The 23,198-nt window shown below is 38.5% G+C and overlaps 1 protein-coding gene across 24 annotated transcripts in view; it reads left to right on the forward strand.

Annotated features, from left to right (window-relative positions):
- The first annotated feature begins 224 nt into the window (after positions 1 to 224).
- The window catches only part of mycbp2.S (MYC binding protein 2, E3 ubiquitin protein ligase S homeolog), a 142,950-nt gene continuing 119,976 nt past the window's right edge, over positions 225 to 23,198 (forward strand). For 22 of the 24 annotated variants that reach the window (XM_041584309.1, XM_041584318.1, XM_041584313.1 and 19 more), the window contains exons 1-7: positions 225 to 490; positions 11,143 to 11,218; positions 16,544 to 16,759; positions 17,101 to 17,254; positions 18,866 to 19,062; positions 21,504 to 21,746; positions 22,198 to 22,269. In XM_041584309.1, coding sequence (XP_041440243.1) covers positions 393 to 490; positions 11,143 to 11,218; positions 16,544 to 16,759; positions 17,101 to 17,254; positions 18,866 to 19,062; positions 21,504 to 21,746; positions 22,198 to 22,269 — 1,056 coding nt within the window. In that variant the 5' untranslated portion in view covers positions 225 to 392. The remainder of the gene's footprint in view (positions 491 to 11,142; positions 11,219 to 16,543; positions 16,760 to 17,100; positions 17,255 to 18,865; positions 19,063 to 21,503; positions 21,747 to 22,197; positions 22,270 to 23,198) is intronic. The other 2 variants (XM_041584325.1, XM_041584328.1) reach the window with 1 other exon arrangement.

Consider the following 23,198-nt stretch of genomic DNA (forward strand, 5'->3'; position numbering starts at 1 on the left):
GAGGGGAAAAAAAGGAATCTTTTTTTGTTGCCTAGCAGAAGTAGTAACTTCTAGCAGAGAAAAAGAAGATTGCGAAAGCGGACGCTTACAGCCTGCCATGCCCAGACCAGACTACAGCACAGCGTCTTACTAGCAGTAAGTGATTGTGAAACACTAAGAGCCTTCGTCACGCCCACCAAGGTAGCTACGTGCAGCGTCATTGCGCTTATATACATGTAGTCGCGCCACAGTCTCGCGAGATGAGACGTTGTGACATCGGGAATTAGCTATCCGGCAGGAGCCAGGGAGCTGCATATTGACGCTGTTGCGGGACGTTCAAGCAGCGATACGGGACTGCAGGCTGTGTAAAGAAAATCGAGACTGTCCCGCGAAAAGCGGGACTGTTGGTCGTTATGCTACTGCTCTCTGGAAGGGCACTTGCAGATCGCTACCGGCATATCTACACGGCTGCAGTGAGCGACAGGGAACAGCAGGCCGGTCAGTCTGGCAGGTAAGGCCAGGTCTTGTATGGAGCACACACACAAGGGTCAACCTACAGGCACTGATGGACGATATGTAACTCCTTCCACTGTGCAGTTTACATCATTCTCAAGGACAGGAGTCTGAGAGAGAAGACACCTGACAATGCATGAAGGATGGTTCCGCCCTCCCTTCTGTAAATACTAAGCTTATTAATTCAATTATTAAACAGTAAAATGGACCTACCACCCTAGGACCCCCTGGGATTCCCCATCATAAGAGAAATGCCCATCATGTCATATTATAATTTTACCCACCAGTCCCCTGTGATGCTGAATCCTCAGTGAAATGTTCTCTGTCATATTACATTGGGATTTTAATTAGCACACCCCTGTGATGCAGAAGCCCCAGGGACATGCCATTTGATGTGACATAGTAGGGGGCATATTTCTACAGCTCCGGGGGCCTGCGGGAACGGGGGCTGGTAGGTAAAATTATTATGTTTAATAGCTGGTTGATATGCACAGTATATGCACCTTGGATGTCCAGCCCTCTGCAACTTCAACTCTCAATTCCGCCATACTGACAGCCCTTGTATGGCTGAACTTTCCTTCATGCGCCACTCGCATGGCAGAATATTCCTTCATGTGATGTCAGCCGTCCACTCTCTCCTTTACTCCTTCCCATTCAAAAGCTGGAGAACAGATTAGTAAAATAAAATGAACATGAGTTTATTAGGCCTTATGATGATCTCTGGCTGTAGTGGGATGTTGCAGACAATAGTTCATCAACACAGAGCAGGGGTGCATGCACAGTGAGGTGTCTGCTTATAGATGCTCATGTTATCACTTACAACATAACGCTATTCATACTGGAAAAGCTACATGAGCTTTGGCATCTTATTATAAATGTTCTTTTTCAGAATTTGATATGAAAGACTTTGCATGCTTCTGTGGCTATCAGTAATTACACCATGCTATCGGTGCTAGCATATTCAGCAACACTTGGTTTATACATGATCAAACATACACATTTACATACAAAAACAACTCGTACAACAGTATATAGGTTGGTTGAAGTAATCACTGATTTTCCGTCTACTACTGTAGTGTATGGGAGATAGATGATTGCACATCCTTGCTGCTATGCTGCTTAGGCAGTTTTGTCGTGGAAGATAAATAGTGCTCGTTACTGATAACCAGTTTATATTGCTTGACCAAGTCAGCATTTGCTAATTATTGTATACATTTCTTAAGGGCCTTAAAGGGGACTCGTCACCCAAGACAATTATTCAAAATTCTATTTTATCACATTAGTCAAGCAAAATTAACTTTAATTACACTATATAAATAATTTGAATCTTGTTTCCTTCAGTCTGGAAACTCATAATTATAGCAAGCAGGCAGGAGCTATTGTGTGGACACTGTTATTAAGACAAGCCTTGCATCATCTCAGAATCTTGTTTGTGCACCAGAATGGAGGACCTGTTGTCCACCCTCCTGCCCTGGCTACACAATTAAACGGTGAAGAGAATAGGGGAATGTGACGAGAACAGTGACATCTAGGAAGTGCTGAATGGAAAGTGAAAGTAATTGTCTGCCCCGCCTCTATGCCTAAGGGTAGGACTACACGGGAGTTTTCTGTGCGATCAGACGCGTTACGCAAAAACGCAGGCGTCAAGTCAGATGTGACGGAAGTAAGGTAAGATATACAAATGTTGGATGGTGTTGCAACGTTGATCTGACGAGACACGACTGTCGGATGCAGACGCAGTGCGTGGGATCACACAGAAAACATCTGTGTAGTCCTACCCTAAGGCATAGAGGAGGGATATTTGATTGACAGCTGAGATTTTTAAATTAGCTTACTACAACCATGAATGCTTTAATAAAAATAGAAATTTGATTTCATGTTTAATTTGAAAAGGACTTTTATTATACAGCTTTTTGTGTCTGGGTGACAGGTCCACTTTAAAAATCTATGCTAAGACGTGGACGTGTGAGGTGTATAGTTTTCATCACATTGTTTTCTAAAAATCTACCATCCCAGAGAACTCACAGTAACGGCTGATTCTATTTGTAACCGCCACATCCCTCTTATTACTCTCTCACCTGACTTCACCAACATATGTATGCATTTAATTCAGGGAATGCTGTAAAGTTTGCCATGTAAAACATGCAACCAGCAAATGGGTTGCCTGAGAAAGTAACCAAATGCACTTCTTCTGAAAGTAATCTTTTAATGATGAAGTCTGCTTTGCATTGCACATTGAAAATTTGTGGTGGCTTGTGATTTCTTCAGCTATATCCTGCCCAATTGACACCCTGAATGAAAAACATCCATCTGCTCATTTAAAAAGAATGTTTACATTAATGTTTTTTTTTAAATTTCATTTTTACGTAGGTCTTAAAAATGAAATTTTACTAGTAACAGCTAAGTAAGACCTGTCTTTCTAAACTGTTAAAATGTGCTACATAAATTTGTTTTCTTAGCAATTGCAGGGAACTTTACCTACCCCGAACATTCTGGTTTAAAATTGTGCCAAGCATTTTTCTGAGCATTTTTGCCATTTTCTAGTTTTTGAGATGTTTTCTTGTTTTTGATATTAGCAGTATTTCCTTTGCTAATATCATTCTCTTGTAATAGGAGCACTCTCTGCTGTACTGTCAGGCCTGAAGAACATCAGAAGCTAAATATACTGATGCAGAAAGCAACTCTTGATGCAGCAAAAGAACTGAGCATTGATGTGTTTGGATACTTCTCTATCATCAGCATCTTATGCTTCTGATGTTCTGGATGATGTATAGAGCAGCAGAGTATGTTCCTGTTACAAATTCATTATGTTAAAAGCATAGAACTGCTATTTTCGTTTAAACTTAAATTAAACTTAAACGTAAAAATAAATAAAATACAATGGTGCTTAAAAGAGCATCTTGAGCATATTTACATTAAAGCTGCTGCAGCTGAGATAAGTATCAAAATGTAACCATTTACAAGTGCACAATTTACTTAATCTCCCTTGGAGAAACAGGAGTGGAGGAAGTTAAAAAAAAAGAAAAGAAAAAGTCACTATTTCTTGGTATGGTTTTAAAATAATAAGTTTCAAATTTAGTTCAAAATGTTTTAAGGCTTGGGTAATTTGTAGCAGTGTGTACAAAATGTCCATCTCCCATCGACTCCGTTAAAATCAAATAATCCAATTTTTTAAAAATGACTTCCTTTTGCTCTGTAATAATAAATCAGTATCTTGTACTTTATCCAAACTACAATCTAATTTATCCTTATCAGAGACAAAACAAGCTTATGGGGTTTATTTCATGTTTAAATTATTGTCTAGTTGACTTTAGATATAAAGATCCAAATAACGGAAAGATCTATTATCTGGAAAACCCCAGATCCCGAGCATTCTGGTTGACAGGGTTCATACCTGTACAAGAATTCCTCCATTGATGTGTTTACACTAGTGATGTGCTAGCTAACTCGATACCCGCAGAACCCGCGAGTTTACCTTGTGGGTTTGGGCTGAAATTTGGCTGTCCATGGTGGGTGCAGGTCACACTGGGGTACAATTCTGTAGTGGCTGTGTTTTCAGAGATATGACTTTTTGTGACTTGCACCACTGAATTGTGGGTGTTGGTCTGACAGTGGAAACGTTTTGAGAGTTAGGGCTGGGTTCTGATTTTACTGACCTGCACATCACTAGTTTACACTGCTGTGGGAAATTTATATAAATAAGGAATTATAGCTTTGAACATTTTATCCAAAGTCGGCTTTGCCGTTTCCATTTTACATTTAGTTTCATCACCTCTCCACTGTAATGTGCATGCACATTCTGAAAACTCCTGCTCCGCTCAATGCTGCACTGGAAAGAAAGGTGAATGAGGAGATAGAAAGTAAAGGGCGTCCTAGCAACCCAAAGCTATAAATCTTATTGGTGCAGCAGAAAAGTCAGGTGGGACAGAAGGTCAACGATGTTTGGGTGGGTCACATGGCCTGAGCATCATTGCTTGACAGAGAAAACTGCTGATTATTGTGCATCGCCAGGGCTCAAGGAATATTTACTGCACAGGTGTGTCCTTAATCGGATCTGTTCTTACAGAGAAAGAAATGACAGCTTGTCAATTCTTTTGGAAAAGTTTAATGATACAGATAGATGGGGGTCTATGTAGATGGGCAGTAATGTTATTATTTTTTTAATCAAAGTGGCTTTCTCCTTGTAACCCTGCCATGAACATTATTCTTATTCAGTGTTCTCCTAATGCTAGAATGAAGACCCAGATTTCAGGCTATTAAATAAGGCAGTTACTTTTACATTTACACGGTGGACCTTTAGCAATGATTGGTCCTCTAAGGACCAAAAAATTCAACCACTCGCTTGAGCCAAGTTTTCTTTTTTTAAGTCCATTTGTATTTGTTGGCATCCAAAAAAATATAGGTTTCCTGCTCAGCCAGGGTTTCTTTCACAGACCAGAGTCTAATCTGTCTCTTGGCTATTTTCTGTGTATTTGTAGATTGGGAGGTGTTTATAGGTACGGTAACTGTAGGAAGGAGAAAAAATGCACAGGATACACGGCAGATAACAGAAAAGCTCTGTAGTATACAATGGGATTCTGCTAAACGTATCTGTTATCTACTGAGTATCCTGCGCTTGAATGGCTGCCCCCACGACTACACAGCAGCTTGTTTATATAAACTATAGTAGTGTATATAAAGCAAATACACCAGTTTTACCAGTGCATGGCAACAGTATATTACATTGTTATTCCTGTAAACCACATTAATTTTTTGATATTACTGTTCCTTTAATGTGTTTAGTTTTCTACAATGAAGTCTGAGAGACCATAATGGTAGGGAAGTCTTCCCCTATTTCAGACTTTCTTATAAGAAGTGACATTATAGCAGCCAGTAATTTAATTTTGAATTCCTTTATGAACCTTTATGATCTGCTGGACCATATTACCTTTTCTTGAGTTCATATGGGAATTGTAATTTGTTTATTTTTATGAAGTAAAACATTTCTGAAACTGTATTTGATTCTCAAGTATTTTCATTCCTGGAGAAAAATACAAGTAGTTGCATGCTTCTTTGCACTTCCATAACATTTATATAATACATGAGATTGTATGAGCGACGTTTCAATGTATGAAGTAAGTCATAATATTAAAATGCAAATATCCTCCTGAAGAAAAATTTATTTCTCCAAAAAGTAATATGGCAGTAGGTTTCCTGGTAATGTCAATGAAACTGTTTATTTCATTTTAATTTCCCTTTAGCCAACTCTGATTGAGATGCAGTTTCAGAGCAATAAATGAATTAGGTTTGTATTGCCTGTCAGAAATGCTAGTGGTGTCTTGTAGCATTACTTATACTGCACAGTTACATCACAGAGCTATTTAAGGATGCTGACATAACAACCAGGTTTAACACTTTCTTAGTTAAAAGGACATGTAGTAACTGAAGGATGCTGAAACTTTTATTTTAGTGATTTGCTTTATTTGGCATTTATTTAGTCATTTGGTTACTAGACTTATTGTAGTTATTCTTGTGATGAGAATATGAATAGAATTTTAGTGGAAATTAAGAGATTCACAGTTATGATACTGTGGAGTTTTTCACTTCACAATCTTATTATAGAATGAATTTATGAGTCTGCACTGAATACATAATATTTTGGTATGTGTCAAATGTGCATACTGTATGTCAGCTGAGACACACTATGGAATTCTGCAGACAGTATTCACTAGGTGACACCTACTGAACCAAATGCACTAAAGCTTCTTTCCATAAATGGTCTAGGTCCAGTGTTGAGAAATGGGTTATGCTTGCACCATAATGCTCTCCCTGTGAGCTGACATACACATTATATATTGGTTATATATAGTCTATTGATGGGTTTTCCTCCCATTTTAGGGTATCACAATGAGAATGGCCCCACCCATATGTAGGACCACTCAATTACTGGGTTGCATGGGAGGTGGTTTGGTGTCCGAACGTTGGCCAGATGTCTTTTGGGCAGGTTTAAAAATCCCATTGGCTCGTGGACAGTATCCATTCATTGATGCGGTCCTAGGTCCGACCGCCCGTATTCTCCTCATTGTGATCCGACCGCTGTGCCCTAGGACCCACTAACTGATCAGCCCAATATTGCTCACCTCAAGGTCAGCATTTCAGGGAGAGAGACGCTCATCAAACAAACTGATCTCTGTATGGTGGGGATACACAGGCAGATTTAAACTGCTGATTTCATCCCTTTAGACCAATTCGGCAGTTTTTCTTCCTGAGCATGGAGACCTCCAATGGGCCTCTGACCAATATCTGGCTGTAAAAAATGATGATCAAGCAACTTTGTTTTTTCCTGTCGAATTTGGGAACTGCATCAAGTAGTTCAACTGGAGGCCCACTTTGTCTTAATATGCCAACTTTTTTCACATACAAGTGAGAAGTGATATCCCTGCAATGAGCCCCAACCATTTGGTTTTTTGGTGCGCTACCATAATTAATGTAGATATGGTCTTGTGGTAACATGGGTGTGGTTTAAAGTGGGCGTGGTTTTAAAAACAGGGAGTTGTCAACACTGGCTTCCAATATTGGCCCTCCACCCCTTAGCCCATAAAAATCTAGGCCCTCGATAACACAGAAGTTGAACAGCATTTAGCTAGTTGATTCGGGCCTCGCTCTGACTTCTCCTATTCCCACCATTTTATATGGGAGGGGAAATATCCATTTGTTTGGCAAACTCACCATACAAGTATATGGTATATGGTATACAGTGTATGACTCAAGGTGCATAGATCCATGTTGATGGCAAAACAATGCTATTGTGTGTGTTATTTTACCCACAGAGGTGACCAAATAAGTCAGCTGGAGAATCTATATTAACTTCACTAACCCAGTAAAGATTTGTTGTGTTCAGTATCTGTCTACCTTCTTATAGGTATAGTATCTATTATCCAGAATGCTTGAGACCTGCAGTCTTCTGGATTAGGGGACATTCCATCATTTGAATCCCCCCACAGTCAAAAGTCCCCATTGGCCCTCCTCCCCCCTGCACAGTGTTACTCCAGAATTGTGTCCCCTTTTGAAATAATGACCTGAATGTGCAGAACAGCACAGCAGAGCACAGGGGCGCAATGTTTGCCAGCCTTGGCTTCTTCCAAAAACTCTTCTTGCTGGTCGACAATTTTCAGGAGCTTAACCAGCTCCAACTGCGCATGTGCCATATATTGACATGTCGGTGCTCACTTAATGGAGAAGCCACGGCTGACGAACGTGGCGTCCCTGTGTTCCGCTGTTCTGCATGTGAGGGTCAGTATTTCAAAAGGGGACACAATTCTGGAGTAACACTGTGCAGGGGGGAGCCGGGCCGGCAGAGGGGGGTCAGTGGTGACTTTTTGACTGTCGGGGGGGGGGGGGTTTAGTTCTCCTTTAAGATACGGAGATTCAAATGATGGAACAAATCTTAACTGGGTTAGTTAAGTTAATCTAGATTCTCCAGCTGGCTTAGATGGTCACCTCTGTGGCTAAAGTGACCTAAATTTTGCCATACACTTAACTATAATATTGTATTAGACCTATGTTGGAACTTGCATAGTAGCCCCACTGATCTCAACATATATCCCTGTGCTATGGAAATTTGGCAGTTCTGGAACTTGGCGGGTTTGAAAATTCAACTGGTGACGTACCATTAGCCAGTGTGGTCAGCACAGCTCCTCAAACGATCAGAATAATTGGAAGACAGCCATAGCTTATGTTGGCCTCGTATACGCTCTCCATCCATTTTATGATCATCGTAAAGCAGCAAAGATTAATTTAAGTGTGGGAAGCTATTATTGTTCTTATTACCATATAAAATGCATAACTGCTTATAGTTGGGGCTCCTTATCAACTTACAGAGATACATGGAATGGAATATGGGTGAGGTAAAATTCTATATGAACTGGTTGTTGTGTGTGACGCTCATAGTAAATTGGGGAAATAAAGGAAAAATCTTTGTTGTACAATGGAAGAATAGAAATGGAATTATGAAAATTGAAAATGGCATTGTTATCATACACAAAATAATAAAATAATTATGACAAACATCATGTATGAAAACAATGCCCTTTTTGCTTTTCTATAATTCTCTTAAGATCCTTCCATCTTAACTGTTAGGGCCATACAAGCAGCTTTTGTAGTTTGCTATATCAACATATAAGCAAGGTACCCTACTCCTACTGCCTTTCCCTTTCGGCTTTTATAGGTTTGCTTTCTGCTGCCATCGCCTGTAGACTGCAAGCCAAATGGAGTACTCCGTTTCCCTGGTGACATGCTCATGTTGCTGAGGAAATGCTCCCTGCTGGATTCATAACATTTGTCTCCCAAACATTAAATAATTCCTTTATTCTATAGAAATATCTTGTTGTGATTAAACAAAGTCCTCCTTAGTTTGGCATTACCTATAATCTGTGTTATAGAAAAGATAATGTTTAGGTGATGTATAAGCCAAGACCTCATTTAATATTGCTAAATAACCTGTTAATGGCACACAGAGACTTAAGTTTACATATTGACATTTTGTTTTTGTTTTTTGACTAAAACCTGAATTTTTCTGGTCGGAGTTTTAAAGGGTAAAACACATCTTTTGTGGGGGAAAAAAACCAACTCAAATTTTTCAAGATCTTTATACCCCAAGGCTGCTAAAAGTTCAAATCCGAAAATACTCCATCTCAAACCTGCCGCTGTCGTGTAGAAGTCAATGGCAGATGTCCCTTTTACAATTAGAAGACATCATGATCCGCTCTGGGTTTTGTACAATAATCAGAAAAATTCTGAGTTTTTGTGCATCAAATCCGATGTTTTATCGAGTCTTTTTCTGCACCAAATTTTTCAAGCTATTTTATTGATAAATAAATAATTGGTAAAATTGTGGATGGGAGTTTGGTAGAATTTGTTTTAATAAAATAAATAAAAGTTTTGTACAGCAGCTTTGTATGGAAGAAGCCCACCTACAAACCGGCCTTTTAATCCATCTATTTCAGCAAAAAATGTGGCAAAAGTTTTCAGGGAACACTGTCTTCCTCCGCTGCATTTGCTGCTATGTAGGTTTGCTTCTTCCGTACAAAGTTGCTGGATACCGTTTGGCCTGGAAGCAGCCAAGGAAGTGAATGCATCCTAGAGAATCAAGTAAGTGGTATGTGGAAGAGTTTTGTTTCTGGGCAGTTTTGTGCAGGCAAATATTGTTTGAAGAAATACTCAATATAGCATTATGGTCATTAATCACCTGTTCAAAACTGCTCCAGGCACTTCAATATAAAGTTAAAGGAAGGATAATTTGCCTCTCAACCACATTTTTACAAAATAAACTCAATTAGGATTCAAAGATACAGAAGGACATGGGGATTACCCTAAAGCAGGTCTGAAACAGAGCGTTTTTATCTGCGCTCCCCTGTGTTCCGTTTTTCTGCGTTCAACCGCAGGGGAGCGCAGGGATAGACGCATAACATTTTTTCCAATGGGGCTGTACTCACACAGGCGCGTGTAGGCGCCGAACACAGGTTGAGACGCAACATGCTTCATTTTTCCTGCGTTCGGCGCAGGTAAAAACGCTTGTCTGTAAGAGCCCTAAATCAGCTCTGGGAGGGTGGTGGTGGTGATGGGGGGGGTTTCTTCGACCATGTAAATTTACTTGATACATTTGTTATCTTTGTCCCTGCTGAACAGAATCCCTGAGTTTCATTACAGACAGCTGTTAGAATTGATACAATAGTTGCTAATACTCCAGAGATGCTGCTGAGAAATGTATCAACTAATTGTTGCAGTTCAGTAATAGTTCAGAATATGCACCTGAATTACTGAGCTGCCAGCCTCTAACACCAGAGACAGGAACACTAAACTTTAAACTTAGATTTTGTAATTTTTTAAAAAAACAATTGAACTGAAAAAAGTGTTTGGAAGGTGAACAACCCCTAACAACCCTAACTGACTAATTTATAATATTTAGGCTCCTAAAACAATATGTTTGAGGTGACACTTTTGTTGTTTTTGTAATTTCTTGCTCTCATTGCAGTTTTTTTTCCCTTTTATATGGTCATACATGTGCCAATGTTGCCTTGCATCAGTGCCATGCCTTTCTAAGTTTCTAGCTTATAGTTGACATATAGGACCCAAACCTCAGCAACTCCAACCTTTGTTTTTTCAGGGTTCAACCATATATTGATGCAGCTGGTTAGACGTTGGGTAGTTGGTAGGTAAGGGCTGCATTGATACTGTTATCTACCAGGGCATTGGTTTAGACTTTGTCCTTTCATAGAAGATTTGGAGGGTTGTCAACTGTCATATTAACATTTAGTTGGATAGGCTGTTCTGGGAATTTGCAAGTGGTTTGGTTATTATTTTTAACTTTATGTTCAACAGATTTCCTGTTCCTATTAACCAAGCAGTGGTTTAAAATACAGAGTGAAAGATGCATAGTGGATGGTCTAAATAGAAAGTTTAGAAAAAAAGCAACTATAACAATTGTAGAATCTGTTGGAGTGATGGATGGTTGCGAGTTTTTTTTTTATTTGTAAAAAATACCTTTGTAAATTTTTGCAAAGATTTAGAACATTTGTTTTTGTACTGCAACAATGCAGTTTTTCATGCAAGCATAATTATTTCATTCTTTTCCTGTTGACACAGACCTAATATTTTTCTCCTCTTTTTAAGGAATAAGAAAATCATAAGTAAGAAAAAACTGAAGCGGAAGCAAAAGACTAAATCAAAAGGGAAAACTCAAAATAAGGTGAGCATTTGTAATATTAAGTTAAAAAGATATAAAGAGATTTACATAGCTTGCACCCCACCATACAGCCAATACTTACCTGTTAACACATAACTTCATAAACCCAACTGCCACCTCTTGCCATTCACTGTTAGTTTCTTGCTTTCTGGTGGCTATCTCTGACCAGAATGTGAAAAGCATATTATAATTAGGATGAGACTTTGAACTGCTGCAGACAATACATTCTTTGTCTCATTTCCCATCTCTGGGCAAATTTGCACTTGGGCAGTAATACCTAAAAAACAATACACGTTTTGCTTTTATTATTCTACCTTCTTTTGGCTAATCACAGCCAACTGATGACTGTTTGCTATGGCCGCACAGAGCTTGTTTTATACTTTATAAAAACACATAAAAGTAAGGTAACCTAGGGACATCATATAAAACTGGTAAGACTGTTTTTCTATGCAAAATTAGTCAACAATAATCCTTTTCTAAACAGTGGATTTCTGCTTATTTCCCCTCCCCATTTTTTTTAATAGTCTCTCTTTACACGTACCTCCAAAATAGGAGGGTATACTTTGGGTGCCTTTTGTGATAGATCCCCAAATAGTTCAGTAACAAGCCATTATATGGAACCATGTGCCCTCTATTGCTGTGCATTTGGCCTAGTTACAGTTGCGGTTGGTAGTGGAATCATTACTTCAAAAATGTAATATACAATTTGTATTTTTTGTGTCTCCACAAACCATTCCAAAGTGTCTTGCCAGACACTTGTCTTTCTAGCCTCAGGAGAAGATGCTGAAAGTACATATACAACCACTGCCTTTAATGAAGCTCAGGGATTCTACTCAGCAGGGCTAAAGATAACTAATATATCAACTAAGGGGCAGATTTAATAAAAGGTGGAATGTAGAGTTTTTTTTTAATTCAAATGAACTCAAAATTCGAATAGTATCTTGTTTAAGAAAAAACTTGAATATCTAAAACTCAAATGAATATTACAGACCCGAAAACTAAACTCGAATCGAGTTTTTTCCTCAGGAAGGCTATTAACCTCTTCAAATGGGTCACTGGACCTCTCCGAGCATTGACTTCTACATGAACTCGGCAGGTTTTAGGTGGCGAATAGTCAAATACGAATAGTTCCCAGGGTCCAGGTATGATAAATCTTGAATTTGAGTTTGGATTATTCCCAGTTCGAATTTGTGAGTTTTGACCAAAAATTCAACTCGAAAATTAGAATCTGGATTTGAACTTCCAATTCGAACCTTAAAGCTAAACCGACGCATTCCTATAAAAATCATAGGAACGTGTCCATATCAAGGAGGTGCTGCACACTGAATAGTTTCCACTAAAAGCCCCCCAAACCTTTGTGAGGCCAACGCTCTGACACTGCTAACGGATCTTCTGGTTACTTCAGTGACGCTGGGCTGAGCGATCCTTCCATAGGCTTAAGATCGCGCCGCCCCCAGCCCAGCGTCACTGAAGCAACGCAGTAGATCATTTAGTAGTGTCGGAGGGTCGGCTTAACGAAGGTTCGTGGGGCTGGGGGCGGCTTTGGGGGGCTTTTAGAGAAAACTATTCCGCGTGCAGTACCTCCTTAATATGGACACATTCCTATGATTTTTATAGGAACGTGTTGGTATCGATTTAATTAATCTGCCCCTAAATGTATCCATTTATAATGGGGTAATCTACTAAAACAAAAAAATTCTCACTATTTTCTTAAAACCACTTTGACCAAAATCCGATGCAAATTTATACTGTATTTATCAATGAATTTACTCGAAAAAAATCTGGTGCAACAAAAAGACTCGATAAAATTTAGAAAAATTCTGAAGCGTATGTTTTTTTCCGGATTTAGTGCTCGAAAACTCCGATTTTTTTTTTCTTCTGATTATCTGATAAAACCCGCAAATTATTTGGATTATTGTACAAAACCCAGCTCAGATCTTGCAATTGTAACTTGGACATCTGCCATTGACATCTACATGACCTCAGCATATTTGAGATGGAGTACTTTTTTTATTCTGACTTTTAACAGCTTTGAGGTTTAATAAATCATTAAAAATTAGTTTTTTTTCCCAAAATTTTTCACCTTTAAGACTCCAACCAAAACAAACAAAAAAAAATTCTGAGTTTAGTAAATAAACCCCTAAGAGTCGGTGACCCCCCTCCCTCCCAGAGCTGATTTAGAAGGTGAAAAATGAAAGTACATTGTATTTATTTCTGGTGAACAATTTGAAACCAACTGAACTAAAAAAAAAAGGTTTTGAAGGTGAACTTTATTCAGGGTTGACAAACGCTAGGTGGAATTATTGTGCTTCACCTAGTGGTACAACGCGTGCCTGCACTGACTGTTGTATAAGTATTAAAAACAGCACCATAAAAATCATATTGGTATTCCTTTAAAAATTTAGACTTCTGTGGGAAGGGAGCCTTAAGCATGCTTGTGAGTGTGAGTTTTGAATTAAAGTTGGTGGAGGGCTTCTCAGTGTTGATTAAAAACATTACAGTTCAATTAAAGAAAAACTTTAACCCTTAAAATAACTGTTTCATCACAGTCATCAAACCATTGTGTTGGAAGTGTTTGTTACAGCTGGCAGCTGCTCTTGGTCACACAGAAGTGACTTAGCAGCTTGCAGAATGGAAACTAGGAGCAAGCTGAAGCCCTGCTCTACTTCCACTGGTTGCTATAGATGTTTGAAAGGGCAGTTGTCAGGATAAGAGGATATGTATTTCCTCTTCATTTTTTAATAGTTGTACTACATTTTTAAATTACACATTGGGAGTTTAGGACCAGTGATTAATACCAGACGATCCTGCCCAGTTTCACAATTAAAGGCTTCCACAGTTGAAAACTTTTAAGAGATTACAGTTATAAACTGACTGCTATTGAAGGTTTTCTATTACTCATGAGGCTGGACAGGAGCTTCAGGATTCTCAGCTTTTTAGGGTAGCAGGGCAAGCAATGCATCAGTGGTCTGTGCCCACTGACTTACTTTATATTGTGTTTAAAGGAGAACTAAACCCCCATGGTGATAAGTCCCCACTGGCCCCCCTCCGCTGGCCCCACTCCCTGCCTCGTTTTACCCCTGAATTCTGTCCCCTCTAGAAATAGCGACCACACATGGTCAGCAGAGCTCACGGGTGCCATCTTCTTCTCTTCGGTAATCTTTGTGAAGTGCATACGCATGCGCAGTTGAAGCAATCTTATGGTTTGCAACAACTGCGCATGCGCCGAAAAAGGGACGGAAATTTCAGAAGGGGAGGAAGGAGGCCCGAAGATTACAGAAGAGAAGAAGATGGCGGCAGTGAACTCCACTGTGCTCACTCTGCATGTGCGGTCGCTATTTCTTGAGGGGACAGAATTCAGGGGTAAGAATGTGCAGGAGGGGCAGGGGGTTTTCTCGTTTAAAGGGGACCCGTCACCCAAAATAAAATAATCACATTAGTCAAGCAAAATGAACTTTAATTATACTATATAAATTATTTGAATCTTGTTTCCTTCATTCTGGGACACTGTTATTAAGGCAAGCCTTGCATCATCTCAAAATCTTGTTGTGCACCAGAATGGAGGACCCGATGTCCATCCCCATGCCCTGACTACACAATTAAACGTTGAAGAGAATAGGGGAATGTGTGGAGAGCAGTGACCTCTAGGAAGTGCTGAATGGAAAGTGAAAGTAATTGTCTGCCCCACCTCTATGCCTAAGGTCTGCCTAGAGGAGGGGCAGACAATATTTGATTGACAGCTGAGATTTTTAAATGAGCTTAAAACAGGTATGAATGCTTTAATAAATGCGTCTGGTTGACAGGCCCTTACCCACTGACTTTCACTGTATAATGTGCTTGGCAGTGCACCATTGATAGTAGCTATCCCTATGGCTACACAGCAGCCGATTTATATACTGTATACTATAGTAGTATTTCTGAAGGAAACCCAATTACACATTTAGGTTATATGTATATGTAATGGCTACTAAATAGTAGAAGTCAGCACTCGGCAACGGAAACTTTTGCAGTTGGGGTGCACGTCTCAGGTAGCCACTTCCACCTTAATACTCAATATTCCCAGGTAGACAGCACCACACCTCCAGTCATATTCCTTAAAAAGCCTTTATTGGCAAAAGGGCTTTAATAAGACAGAAATACAGCGACGTTTCAGGCCGACGACAGCCTTTCCTCAAACTATCTTGAGGAAAGGCTGTTGTCGGCCTGAAATGTTGTTGAAATACAGCGACGTTTCAGGCCGACGACAGCCTTTCCTCAAACTATCTTGAGGAAAGGCTGTTGTCGGCCTGAAATGTTGTTGTATTTCTGTCTTATTAAAGCCCTTTTGCCAATAAATGCTTTTTAAGGAATATGACTGGATGTGTGGTGCTGTCTACCTGGGAATATTATGTAATGGCTACTGAAAAGCCGTTTCTGTCTGTAATTTTTTTTTATTCTCTGCTCTCGTGGTTGGGACTTTTGAAACAATGTAGCTGTAGCTTGCTGATTTATCATGATTATTATGGTATACTTTTTAATACTACATTACTCTATGTAGACTGCAATTGCAAATAATTCATTCTATCATTTAAAATTGTATTCTTAAACCAATAAATGTATTTAATTAGTTGCAGTATTGGTGCATAGGCAGCCATTTCAGGTCATTGTGCCTGATCCTGTGCTTTCAGAAAGAGCCAGCACTTCACAATGGAACTGCTTTCAGCTAAGCTATTGTTTCTTCTACTCCATGTAAATGGGAGCATTTTAGAATGCAGGATTCAGCAATACTGTATGTTTTTAATATTTAAAATATTCTTTATATGGTGTGGTAGGTAGGCCAGTTGGGCCATTCTTTAAAAAAAACTACATCAAATATTGAATGGATAGGAAACTAATCAGACCCTTGTAGATGTCTGTTTTTAAATTAATGCAGATTGAGTTTTAATTAATAATTTATCTTTTCAATTAAAAAAGAAAAAACACCATATTAGATGTTATCTGTTCATTTGCCTCTAAAGAAACACTTGGCCAGTGGCATTGTATCTTTACAGTACATTACAACACTGTTACATCCCTGGATTTTATGTTTCACTGGAATTAACCCCATTTATTTTGTGGTCTGATATAGGCAACCTGGGTTTTTCCTTATTTTACTTTTTCCTGGGATTTACTGACCCTGGAAAAAGTAAAAGTGGTATCCTATTGGATATGGTCATGGTATTCCCCAGGTGTCCACATAGCAGGGGCAAATCATTTGCCTTATCCGGTTATATAATGGAATATTATTTTTAGTTTTTTTTTACTTTTTGTTTGTGTGCATATATTTTAATTGTTTCTTTAAATGTCTAGGTGGACAACCAAGAAAATGCTTTCTTCATACCTGACCTCAAACTCCACAGCAACCCTTCAGCATTCAATGTTTATTGCAATGTACGACATTGTGTTCTGGAGTGGCAAAGAAAGGAAACCTCTTTGGTTTTTTCCGCCAAGAATTCTGTCCAGAGTGGGGAGTCGGACACTGATGATGAGGAGGAATCCAAAGAACCGTTAATTAAGCTTCCAAAGGCAAGTTAAACCAAAACTTGGAAAAAGTTGCTGTGGTTATCATCTTAGTTAGCCAATAAAGCTATCCCCAATTGTGTTATGTTTAATATCAAACATTTGTTCTATATAGACTGCAAAAGGGCCATACATTTATGTAAAGCATATAATATCTGAAATATATTTAAGTAATACAGTCCTCTGTAAAGTTATTTAAAAACATGCATCAGGGGAATTATTTATTATTAATGTGTATGTATACAGTGCCAATATATTCTGCAGCAATGTAAATAGAAACTGCCTAAAATCTGACTATTGATGCTAAATATAGATACAATATAGTAACATAGTTTTTGTTCTTTCAGATTATTGAGATTGGGTTATGTGAAGTATTTGAGTTGATTAAAGAAACCCGGTTTTCCCATCCGTCGTTATGCCTGAGAAGCTTGCAGGCTTTGCTGAATGTGCTTCAGGGCCAACAGCCAGAAGGACTCCAGTCTGAACCACCAGAAGTGCTGGGTAAGGCCTGATTTTAAGTTTCTATAAACTTATCTAAAATGTGATTTTTTTTTTTTCTATGCAAATCTGAAATGTTCATCATGTTAAATTTGTGTGTGGTAAAAGTACACGCAAAAGTTTATGGTCCTGCTTATTGGCTTTGAGGAATTTTAGCCCATATACCTCCGTACAAAGCATCTACTGTTGGTGAGCTTCCTTGCATGCACTACCTGCATCGGGTCTTCCCCAGTATTTCTGTAGGATTAAAGCCATTCCAAAACACTAACCTTCCTCTGATTTAACCATTTTTGGTTGTATGTTAAAGGTTGTTGTCTTGTAGCTTTGCTTAATTAATATCATTTGAACTTCAGTTCATAGACAGACACTTTCCTACAAAATTTGCTGGTACAGTTCAGAATTTATTGTTCCATCAATGATAAAAAACTAGAAGATGAATAGACGAGGGCCCGAATGGAAAGCTCAGAAATTTTAAAATAATTGCAATAAAATTGTCTTACAGAGCATTCGTTTTTTCGTTACCAAGATCATTGATCTCAATCAGAAACCTAAAAAGAGGCAAAACCTATATTAAGAAAAGAAAGAAAACAGAGGTCAAAAGTTGCTAAGAACAGTATATTCTGTTACATGCTAAAAGTTACCTTAAAGGGCACTTATGGACGTGTGTGCCCCAACATGGCTGATGGCCTAGTGCTAGCGGGGGGGGGGTTAAAAAAACTACTCTTATCCCCAACCAGATTGCAGGCTCTATTAGCCTGCACCTTTGGTTGGGGATAATATATTTAGCCAACAAGCTTTTAAGGAGACCTGTCACCCTAAGAAAAAATTCCAAATTCTTTTCTATCATGTTAGTTAAGCAGAATAAACTTTGCTAACACTATATTTATTTAAATGTTGTTTCATTCAGTCTTGGAATTACACTATCACAGCAAGCAGGCTGGTGCTATTTTGTGGACACTTGTTAAGGCAAGTTGTGTATCACCCCAAACTCTTGTGTATGCACCAAAATGGGGAACCTACTGCCCATACGCAGTTCCCTACACAATTATAAAGCACAAGGAGGGAATTGGGAATGTGAGGAGAACAGTGACATCTAGGAATTGCTGAATGGAAAGTGAAAGTAATTGACTGCTCCACCTCTATGCCCCAGGCATAGAGGCGGGCAGGTAATAATTGACATCTCCGATATTTAAACACCTTTATAACAGGTGTGGATGTTTTAATGAAGAAAAGAGTTTAATTTGCAAAGGGCTTTCATTATGCAGCTATACAGGTAAATTACTTCTTTCAGTGTTGGCTTGTTCTTGACTGGTTTGGGATAGCATTTGTACTGCTTGTATCCATATAATGTGGGCAGATAGCAACCCATTTTGCTAAAACATGCTTTATATACTTGAAGAGACCTGTAAAATTGTCAGTTCTGCAAGATGAACCTGATATAATTGCCCTTTGAGTAAACTGGTTGCTTGAAGTGTTTGGCAAGGTTTTGTGTTACTACTCAATTCCTGGTGTACTCCACACATACTTCCATAACTCCTATGTATTTGTGTAACTACTTTTGTACTATTTTTAGTTATACGTTTTCTCACTTTTTGTTTGGTGCATTATTCACAGAATCTCTACTTCAGCTCATTTTGGAAATCACAGTCCGGAGCACAGGAGCAAATGATAGCACAGGACAGTCGCTAACTGCAGTGTCTTGTGCCTGCCTCTTCAGCTTGGTGGTCTCATGGGGTGAAACCGGAAAGATCTTGCAGGCTATCTCTGCTATACTTGCTAATAATGGCAGCCATGCTTGCCAAACTATTCAGGTACATTTGACATTCAATAAATTAATATTTCACTAGAAAACTCATCATATCAAAGGAGACATTTTGAACATAAATGGCATTAAATGTAGGCATGTAAACATGGGCGTCCATAGAAAATTTTCTGGGGGGGGCAAGTAAGAAAACATATATTACACAAATTACTTGTACCCATATTTTGTTTTCCACACAAACCTAACAACAGCTTTTCTATAAATATATAAAGTAGTAACGGTTGCACATGTATAGCATTGCCTGACATTCTGTTACTGACACAAACTCCTTGTTTGTCAGGACAGCACTTTTCTACTTTCTTAACACAATTACTAGCCAGCAGGTTTGTAGAATGTTATTCCCTATAGAGGAAGGAAGCGTCTCACAAAGGGAAGGGGCAGGGCTAAATCAGACTGCTGCTCTAAGCAGTAAAATAGGCATTGGGATGGTCCATTATTGGAAGGGATGCTGACCATAAGATGTAAGCCTTTTATACAATTATTGTAGGTTCATAATGGTAATTTTAATAAATGTGTTCATATAAAAGTGGACAAAACAATACATAAACATATGGAAAGAGAATATCCTATATTATAAAGTATAATTCCAAGTTGGGCAAGTGCCCCCCCCTTGCCCCTATGTGTGGACACCCATGCCTGTAAATTGTATTTCATCTACTTCTAATTTCATGTACCGTTAACACAAGAAATAAAGATGCTCTAAACAAAAAATGCTGACCTTATGTGCACATTAAAAAATGTAGCATAATTACTAAAATGTGTGATATTTGTAATTAAAATACCTGTTGTCTTTGGTAGGGCTTTTGGTGGTTATGTAAGGCTCCTATGAATTCAATCAAATAGGGCTTCGTTTTTCAACCATAATTTTATGGTTAAAAAAGATAAAAGAAGGCCACATGCAGCAGAGCTTACAGCAAATACACTGCACCTTTGCTACAGTATGTTTTAAAGGAAAACTATACCCCCAAAATGAACACTTAAGCAACAGATATCATATTAAGTGGCATATTAAAGAATCTTCCCAAACTGGAATATATATTTAAGTAAATCTTGCCCTTTTACATCTCTTGCCTTGAGCCACCATTTAGTGATGGTCTCTGTGCTGTCTCAGAGATCACCTGACCAGAAATACTTCAACTCTAACTGTAACAGGAAGAAGTGTGGAAGCAAAAGACACAACTCTGTCTGTTAATTGTCTCATGTGACCTAACATGTATGGTTTGTTGGTATGTTTGTGAGTGCAGTGAATCCTATGATCCCAGGGGGCGGCCCTTATTTTTTAAAATGGCAATTTTCTATTTATGATTACCCAATGGCACATACTACTAGAAAAGTATATTATTATGAAAATGGTTTATTTACATGAAGCAGGATTTTACATATGAGCTGTTTTATGCAATATCTTTTTATAGAGACCTACGTTGTTTGGGGGGTATAGTTTTCCTTTAAAGAGTCGTTTTTTCAACTAAAGTCCAAAAGTTCAGTGTCTGACTAGCCCACGGGGTACCAGGAAAACTCCCAGTGGGCCCAGGTGTCAGCGGGCCCTCATGCTAATAAACATTTGGTCTATTTCATGGACATTCCATATTTCTATGAGAACAAAGAGGTGAAATAGATTGAATAATACTTTATAATGTGTAAAGAAAAGACGCTAGGAGAATAGAGGTAGAGTGAGGAGAATAAAAGTACTCAGAATGGGCCCCTGGTCTCAGGTTTTTGGGTGGGCCCCTGGTGTCCTATGTCAGCTGTTAACTATTGCTTGTGGGGGCAGGACAGAACAGCAGTTCAGTTGGGTTCAGGTAGATCACCAGAAATAAAGGTTTTTTTTTTACCAGTTACTTTCTATTTTCTATTTGTGACAGTTTTTCTAATATTGAAGTGTAAAGTTTCATTTTTCACCCTTTAAAGCAGCTCTGGAAGGGAGGGCACTGACTCTTTACCTGTTTTAAATTGATACATTTGTTATCTTTGTCCCTACTGAGCAGAATCCCTGAGTTTCGTTAAAGGCAGCTGTTAGAAGTGATACAATAGTTGCTAATACTTCACAGATACTGCTGACAAATGTATCCACTAATCATATCAATTAAATGTAGCAAATTGTAACACTTCAGAATCTGCTCCTGGATCACTGAGTTGGCAGACTGAAACCCCAGAGAAAGGAACTTTAAACTTCAATTTTGGGAAACTGGTAAAAATAAAAGATGAAAAGCAATTGAAAAAGTCTTTGTTTAAATGTTTAAAAAAAATCTGAAAACAACTGAGCTAAAAAAAAGTTTTGGAAGGTGAGCAACCCCTTTACAATGATATGCTGAAGAATTGCGAATTTAAATTAATGCCTATCACAAAACGATTTTACCTTTGAAATCATTAAGTGCTACCAAACTATCTGTGTTAATGTCCACTGTTTTCCCCCCCCCCCCTTTTTTTAAGGTGCCAACAATTTTAAACTCCTTACAGAGAAGTGTCCAAGCAGTGCTGGTGGGAAAAATACAGATCCAGGACTGGTTTACTACTGGGATTAAAAAAGCTGCCTTGATGCAGAAGTGGTCTCTTCGAGACATTCCTGTTGATGAAGATGAACAGTGCCTCCTTCAGAGCGATGGCTTTTTCCTTTATCTTTTATGCAAAGATGGCCTTTACAAAATTGGCTCCGGATATAGTGGGACAGTGAGGGTAATGGAAATACTGTTATTGTCAAAAATAAAATTGTTATACTAATGATAAAGCAATAATAAAATAGTCGTTTTTCTAAATCCTTATGTGATGATTTAGTTGTAGGAGCAATGCAGTTAAACACCAATTATTTCTGAAAAAAATTAAAATAGGTGTAAAAACCAGGAAATGTAAAACCAGGGAAATGTAATATGTATAATATATCGGTGTGTGGCCACAAAAAAAAGGTAAAATGAGGGAAAACAAAATCAGGGTGTTTAAAACTGAGGTTTCATGCCTATGTAGGTAGAACCATGGAAAAAATATGGAGGAGGCTGGGGGTGTTTTGGGCACCTTTCTGCAAGCTGAAATATGCTAACTTTGTGTTCCATATTTCTTAATTTATGTTATTTGTATGTATATATTCTGCTATATTTGTATCACATCTTTCAAATCATTTTTTGTTTTGCAGGGCCACGTATATAATTCCACGTCCCGCATTAAAAGTAGAAGAGAAAAGAAGTCATGGTTAGGTTATGCTCAGGTAACCCTGTTTCACTGCATTAATTAACTCACCTGTTGCTTTTTTTTTTTGTAACTTAGATTTTTATTTATTTTCTCAAAAGAAAAAGAAATACAATCACAGTAAAGGAGACATGTCAAAGAATGGATAAAGTGCAAGCATACATCCATACAACAGCAATAAGACAAAATGAAAGGAGCACCAGACATTATATGCCGCGCTTTACTTGCCCCACATGACTCCTCCCAAACAACATGTACCAATTAGAACGTATTTGAAATTTAAGAGCCTCGCAGCCCAAGTGCTAGAACAAAAATAGCAAAGAACATACATGACGTTATAGGCAGAGTCACGACCCAAATGTTTATCAAAAAGAGTGAGTGAAGGCACAAGCAAGAACATTACATAGTATGGCTTACAAAAAAGCCAACCAATAAGGCCAACGCAGTGACCATGAACAATAACAACAAAATAATAGAAAACAAAACAAAGCAAAAGAAAAGAAAAAAAAACAAAAAACCAGTAAATAATAAATAATAGTAAATAATAGCCGTAACCCTACAGATCTTTAACCGTAAAAACGGCAGCATCATTGTCAGCAATATAAAAGTGAGTACCCTTAGCAACCCTGCAGTTAGACCAAATCAGTGGAAAGTAACACCCAAGCCGACCAGATTTTCAGAAAACTGGGAATCGTGTTCTTAATGTATGCAATCCTATATTCAAAATCCTTATTACTATTTACTTTCAGACAGATTTCACGTAGGGAAGGAAGATTGGGTGTTTTCCATTTAGCTGCAATAGAAATCCTAGCTACCGTAAGCACATGATTGAGCAGTTTTTGTTGAGCTACAGTAAGCCCTAAAACCGGTTTGCCCAGCAAAAATGTAAAAGCATCCTTCTGTACATCCTCATGCGTGAACCGTCTCACAAGGCCTAAGATATCATCC

Source organism: Xenopus laevis, chromosome 2S, assembly GCF_017654675.1.
Source record: "Xenopus laevis strain J_2021 chromosome 2S, Xenopus_laevis_v10.1, whole genome shotgun sequence".
NCBI lineage: Eukaryota > Metazoa > Chordata > Amphibia > Anura > Pipidae > Xenopus > Xenopus laevis.